The following is a 6,398-nucleotide window of genomic DNA, read 5'->3' as shown; positions in this document are numbered from 1 at the left end:
CGTCCGCCTCACGTCAGCCTCGTCGGACTCACGTCAGCCTCGTCCGCCTCACTTTAGCCTCGTCGGCCTCACGTTAGCCTCGTCGGCCTCACGTCAGCCTCGTCGGCCTCACGTCGGCCTCACGTTAGCCTCGTCGGCCTGATGAAACCAAGAAAAACTACGAGCCGAATCTCAGCTAAAGTCGTCTGATATCTGCTGCACTGCGCTGAGCAGCTGGTGTTTATCTGCATCGATTGATGAAGTTTTCTGTAAACAAAGATAAAAACAGACGGTGCTTCCTCTGACCTTGTTGTCAGAGAGGATCTCCTTCAGATTCTCAGTCAGTTTGCTGCTCAGCTCAGTTCCAGCTCCGTCCTGCACACTCAGTCCTCTGATCAGACCCAAACACTCCTGCAGGACACAAACACAGACAGACATTAAGGCTGGAGCTCCAGCCGAGGAGACGGGCCTTTAAACACTTAGATTCACAGAGAAGCCTAAAACTCAGCAGCAAATTTGAATTAAAGTTCAAAACAAAGTGTCGTATTAACCAGAAGTGATAGTTTGACATGTTTAAAAACAAGAAACACAGAAGTTTTATGGATATTTAAAAAAATAAAAATACCCGTCAACTTAACAACTTAACATGGAGACAACAGGCTAGCTTTTGTACAGTTACTGTCTTGATGCTAAGCTAACAGAGTTGTTATACTAAACTAAGATTGTTAGCTTAGCTTAGCACACAGACAGTTAAATTTGTATAGTTGCTGTCTTGGCACTAAGCTAACAGAGTTGTAATACTAAACTGTTAGCTTAGCTTAGCATGGAGACAACAGGCTAGCTTTTGTACAGTTGCTAATTTAGCTTAGCATGGATGTAGCACACCACAGAAACATATTGTGTGAAATTGTACTTCTTAGTTTTGATAACTGACAAACATTTCTAGTATTTAGGCTCATATGAGGACAGCAGGCTAGTTCTCCCATTTCAGTTTTTATGCTAAGCTAAGCTAACAGAGTCGGTGTACTAAACAGCATTTGTTAGCTTAGTGCAGCACCAGAAAAGAGGTAAAAGTCAGTGTGAGAATGTTCTTAATCTGATTAATTATTTACAGTTTAGTATTTTTATTCCACAGCTGAGGTCTTGATGCTAAGCTAAGCTAAAACCAGGACTACTTCAGCAAGAGCATCATTTTAAACCCTAATTTAAAAAATATTTATGTACTATCACCTGTTGCCACATGTTTTAATTAATCAAAGCCAATAAAGCGGTTTATAATTATTAATGACTATATTGCCAAAATTAAAGATGAACTACTTATGTCTTTATTCTTGGCTGGAAATGTTAAATTCTTTAAAACCAGAAGGCCCAGAGGACATCTGGCTCAGTGTTTGAATTTGATTTGAATCTGAATCACTGACAGCTTTTGTTGTGAACTGGAGTAAAAAGCGTTTTAAATGATGAAGTTATCTAATCATCTCTGCTTGTTTCTGATGAAAACAACCCCGACAGTTCAACAGGAGTTTGTTTTTCTGCTGTAAATAATTAACAGCAGCTAAAGTAACAGTCTCTGCTGAACGCTTGGCGTGGTGAAAAGCAAACAACATTCCAGCGAGCTTTGAGCCGGAGCTCCTGCAGCCGGAGGACTCCTGCCGGCCTCGCCCACCTGGATCAGACGCTCCCGGCTCAGCAGGGAGTGACAGAAGCTCTGCAGCAGGAAGCTGCCGCCATCCTCCTGGAAGGGAAGAGGAGGGTTAACGTCAGACTGAAGATACTGCTGAACCAACCTGAAGGACAGAAATGTCTTTTAGAAAACTTTATGTTCAGCCAGGTGAGATCAGCCAGGTGAGACACTAATCTGAACAATAATCTGAGTGACATTCAGATCTAAAGCTGCTGGTCTCGTCAGGCCTCTGGTTCTGACAGACCGGGTCACGTGTTCTGACAGAACAGCTGAGTCCTGTCACGGGACAGGCAGAGCCCGGGGCAAACTCTGCAGGTGGGGCAGGATTCCAGACCTGCACCTGTATTCAGGAGGAAATGAGGCCACGCCCTCCAGGCTGCTTTGTGGACCGGTTTGGACCTGAGACGCTTTAATGAACCAGCTGTTCTTGTTAAATAAGTTTAAAACAGTTTTTACTGTTGGAACATGTGAGGAGGACTTACAGAGGCCAGGTCCTCGGATCCGTTCACTTCAGCCCCTCCTCGTCTCAGCTCCGCCTCCAGGGTTCTGATTCGAGACGTGGCCTGGTCCAGTTGGGCCCGTAGGTGCTTCATGGCACTGTGGACCCTGGTGTTGGCGCTCTACAATAAATAATATAAAACATAGATTCAGCTTTTTCTTCATGTTTTCTCCTCCCGAGCAGCCAGACTAAAGAAACGTTTAAAGTGATCCGGACCAACAGTTCTCCAGTTGATCCAGAATTAAACCTGGGTTCATCACTCGAGCTCAGCCGAAGAAAAACTTTAAAAGATGACAGCAGTGGTGGGCACAGCTAACCAAAACATTAGCTTCACTAACCACTACTCTGCTAATCCAAAATCTTAGCTCTGCTAACGCTAAACTTCTAAACAGATAGAAATTTAGAGGTAGCTAATGCTAACGGTTCTCAAAGTTAGCAAAAAAGCTAATCCGCTAAACGAGATGCTAGATCTGCTAATAGCGGATTAGCAGAACTGTGCTTACTTCTGGATTACAGAAACATTTAGCTGGCTAACTGTTCTCAAAGTTAGCAAAAAAGCTAATCCGCTAAATTAGATGCTAGATCCGCTAATAGCGGATTAGCAGATCTGTGCTCACTGCTGGATTACAGGAACATTTAGCTGGCTAACGGTTCTCAAAGTTAGCAAAAAAGCTAATCCGATAAACAAGAAGCTAGTTCTGCTAATAGCGGATTAGCAGATCTGTGCTCACTGCTGGATTACAGGAACATTTAGCTGCTCTGAAAGAAAACCTAAATAAATCAGAGCCAGCTCGAGGCTTTCCCGGGGCGGTTGGCGGTTTCGAACTACAGGCTCAGACACGAGCTGAACTCACCGCTCGATGAAGAGGCATGTACTCTTCTCTTAGCTCCGTCAGAACGTCTCCATCTTCTCCGTCCACTTCGTCCCTCGGACTGTCCAAGTCCTCAAAGCTCAGCGACCGGCTGACCTTGGGCGTGGAGGACCCGTCAGTCTTCCTGTCCAGAACGGGGATCCTGCTGCCTGAAGGGGACCTGACCGGTTTCCCTTCCAGACCCCTCAGCTCCTTCAGCAGGAAGCTCACAGCCCGGTCTCCTGGGGACTCAAAGGGATCAGGACCATCCACCGAGTCCAGAGACTGAACGGACCCGGTGCGGGAAGACCCTCTCAGGGAGAGGCTGGACCCGGCCAGCGAAGCCGGACTGGAGTGGACCGACGGGACCCCCTGCCAGTGGAGGGGCATGCTCTGGGATCTGTCCCGCGACAGTGCCAACGGGGAGAAGGGCTGGAAAGGTAGGTGACGAGGAATCCCGCAGACCGACTCGTAGTCCGAGTCCGAGACCCGTAAGGAGTGGCATCCTTCGCAGCCCTTCCCCTTCCTGCAGCGTTTCCCAGTCCTGATGAAGAAGGGACAGGTGTCCCACTTCTCAGACCAGCACTCGTACTCAGACAGAGACATGTTGTCCCTCAGCATCTCCCGGTAGCCCTCCTTCTCAGTCTCTGCGTCCTCCTCGCTGGTCCTGGTCTGGAGGCTCTGCGGGTGTCTGTGCTGGTAGTTGTGGCGGACCCAGACCCGGATCTGGTCCCTCTCCTTGGTCAGCTTCTGGAGCCTCTCGTTGGAGAGCACCTTGACCCGAGCGATCACCGCGTCGAACTTGAACACCCGCTCCAGGGCGGACACGCATTTACCGCACACGAACTCGCCCGCCGCGCCGCCCCGCGGCACCGACCGGCCCAGGATGTGGGTCAGCACCGACAGCAGGTCCACCGCTTTGGACTGGGGGCTGGCAGAGAGCTGGGACAGAGACCCCGAGGACCCCAGAGACACCGTGCTGCCTGTGAAGACAAACAGCTGTGTTTACAATCCAACAGGAACAGCAGACAGAAATGTTTCTTTAGGCTCCAGACTGACCCCAAGGACTGCTCTGTGAGGACCGGGACAGACCTGCACCCCTCACAGACTCTGTGGGGGTCCGGGGCTGACCAGTCCTCTTGTTTTGGCCCCCAAACAGCCATCGCCGCTGGTTTCCCTGCAGATCCCCGCCACATATTCTGCAAAGGTCACTCCTGCCTCTGCTGGACATCAGGGACACGTTGGACACGTCTCGGTGTCCTAAACAGACAGAACCAGAAAGAAGAGTCGAAGTTGTGAACCGGGCCGAATAAACCTTGGTCTCAGGAGGATCTGGTTTTCAGGATGGAGCAGGAGGTGGACTGAGGCCTCGGCTGCAGTAGCGAGGACGTTGTTCCGGTCCGTCTGGTGGACACCGCTAACCAAACACTTAGCTTCACCAAAGCTGCTAACAGATAAGCTAACCGCTAAGACGGTTAGCAGGACCCGTTGTTAGTTTTCTATTGGTTTAATTTGAAAGTGGGCGGGATCATCTGTGTCAAATCAACCAATCAAAACCAGAGTTATAGCTTGTCTAACAAGTCAGTTTTTATTTTTATAAATACAGTTTGAAGTTAATCTAAAAATACTTTCTCAAACATATTTTATACATTGTCTTTTTTGTATTTGTTATTAAAATGTTGTTCTTTTATTTTAAATTTTTAATGCTCTTAGTTTGAAGTTTAGCTGCTAAAGATGCTACATGCTAACACGCTAAGAGCTGTTTGTAAGAGGGGATAGTTTTGATTTATTTCAGGATAAATGGCTTAAAAACAAAAGTTTAACATTATTTAGTGGAATTAAAATTAGCTAAACCTAATTTAGCGGAAGCTAATCTGTCCGCTAATGGTTTCCAAAGTTAGCTAAAAAGCTAATCCGCTAAATGAGAAGCTAGTTCTGCTCATAGCGGCTCTGCTGACTGGGAGGAGGTCCCAGCCGGACCCAGAACTGTCTGCAGTCCTGGTCCTGGAGGACCAGTCTGCAGGTCTGACAGGATCCTGACACTGCAGGATGCTGGTCCTCCAGGACCTGGACTCCCTCTTTGGACTGGAGAAGTCCGGGTTTCCCTGATCCAGACCGGACTTCTTGTCTCCCTTTAATCAAAAACGGTACATTTATTTAAAGAACCGGAGGAGAAACTGGAGCTGAGTTTCTGAAGGAAGCCCAGCAGAACCAGAGCCAGCCTGCGGTTCTGGGTCCAGCCTAACCAGAACACGTCGACCTTCAGCCACGCTGTCACTGAATGACAGACCCAGTTTTTCCCTCACAGACTCTGAACCCAGCAGGAAACTCTGAGCTGGTTCTACAAACCCGGTTCGGTTCGGCTCGGACTGACAACACGATCAAAGCTTTTATTTTGAAGCTTTACCTTTTGAAGTCCTCCGGGATTCACGCGCTCAGCCGGGATCAAAGTCGTAAAGTCCAACCGACGAGCCGGAAGTGCTCACCGGTACCACCCGAACCGAACCGAACGAGAAAATCCAGATGTTTGTAGGAAAAAAAAAACTCCCCCGGGAACTGTGAGCTGGAGTTTCGACACAGGAGCTGAGGAAAGGTGGGTGTTACCTCTGTGACGTCACCAGGCACACCTGTCCGGACTGACAGGAACTAAAGATTTTCATTTTTCACTTGTGAATGTATGGAGCTCCGGAGGAGCCATTAAAATAAATATTACTTATTAATAAATGTATTTATTTACCTTCAGGTGTGAGGGGAGCGGTCATCCTCACCTTCATCAAACAGAAACAATTATCCAAACTTTATTTTCATTTAAAGTCTGGAGTTTTCTCCTTTTCTGCACCAAACAAATCAAAGTTTTATTTAACGCTGGAAGACAAATTTACATACATGACTTTAATCTGTTATTATTTTAAATTATTTAAGTTTTAAAATGACCTGCGGACATATGGAGGTAAATTTGTGTTTTTATGATTCAATCAAACAAAAAGCATCTTCAATCAAAAATAATAATTTCAATCAAACAGTGTTTTATAAAGTACCACAAAGTGATATTTGTGTAAAAGTACAAGTATCTTATCAAAAAACGACTTTAGTAAAAGTTAATGTCTCCTTTAGGAATATTACTTGAGTAAAAGTCTTAAAGTATATTTTAAGTATTAAAAGTCAAAGTACTGATTTAAAATGAGCAGTTAGATTTTCTGTAAGGACATTTATTAGGAGGTGACCTCCCCAAAAACTGCAGAAATGACTGTTGTATTAAAAGAATGAATGGATGTTAAATTTAGGATGCACTAGTCCAGCTGTTTCAGTTTAAATACATATATCAAGGCTGCACAAAGCTTTTCCCCAAAATGAAAATCTATCTGAGGGCTGCGGCCAAATGTAA

The 6,398-nt window shown here is 46.3% G+C and overlaps 1 protein-coding gene across 3 annotated transcripts in view; it reads right to left on the bottom strand.

Moving 5' to 3' along the window:
- si:ch73-95l15.5 (uncharacterized) overlaps positions 1 to 5,610 on the bottom strand; it is a 9,287-nt gene extending 3,677 nt beyond the window's left edge. The window contains exons 1-6 of one of the 3 annotated variants that reach the window (XM_014028727.1): positions 5,421 to 5,610; positions 4,073 to 4,273; positions 3,017 to 3,996; positions 2,146 to 2,283; positions 1,646 to 1,714; positions 286 to 390 (exon numbers count right to left, since the gene is read on the bottom strand). In XM_014028727.1, the coding sequence (XP_013884181.1) occupies positions 286 to 390; positions 1,646 to 1,714; positions 2,146 to 2,283; positions 3,017 to 3,996; positions 4,073 to 4,244 (1,464 nt within the window). In that variant the 5' untranslated portion in view covers positions 4,245 to 4,273; positions 5,421 to 5,610. The remainder of the gene's footprint in view (positions 1 to 285; positions 391 to 1,645; positions 1,715 to 2,145; positions 2,284 to 3,016; positions 3,997 to 4,072; positions 4,274 to 5,420) is intronic. The other 2 variants (XM_014028725.1, XM_014028726.1) reach the window with 2 other exon arrangements.
- Positions 5,611 to 6,398: the final 788 nt, after the last annotated feature.

This window comes from Austrofundulus limnaeus, unplaced genomic scaffold (genome assembly GCF_001266775.1).
Source record: "Austrofundulus limnaeus strain Quisiro unplaced genomic scaffold, Austrofundulus_limnaeus-1.0 Scaffold802, whole genome shotgun sequence".
NCBI classification, from domain to species: Eukaryota; Metazoa; Chordata; class Actinopteri; order Cyprinodontiformes; family Rivulidae; genus Austrofundulus; species Austrofundulus limnaeus.
This window is presented reverse-complemented; position numbering and strand designations above follow the sequence as displayed.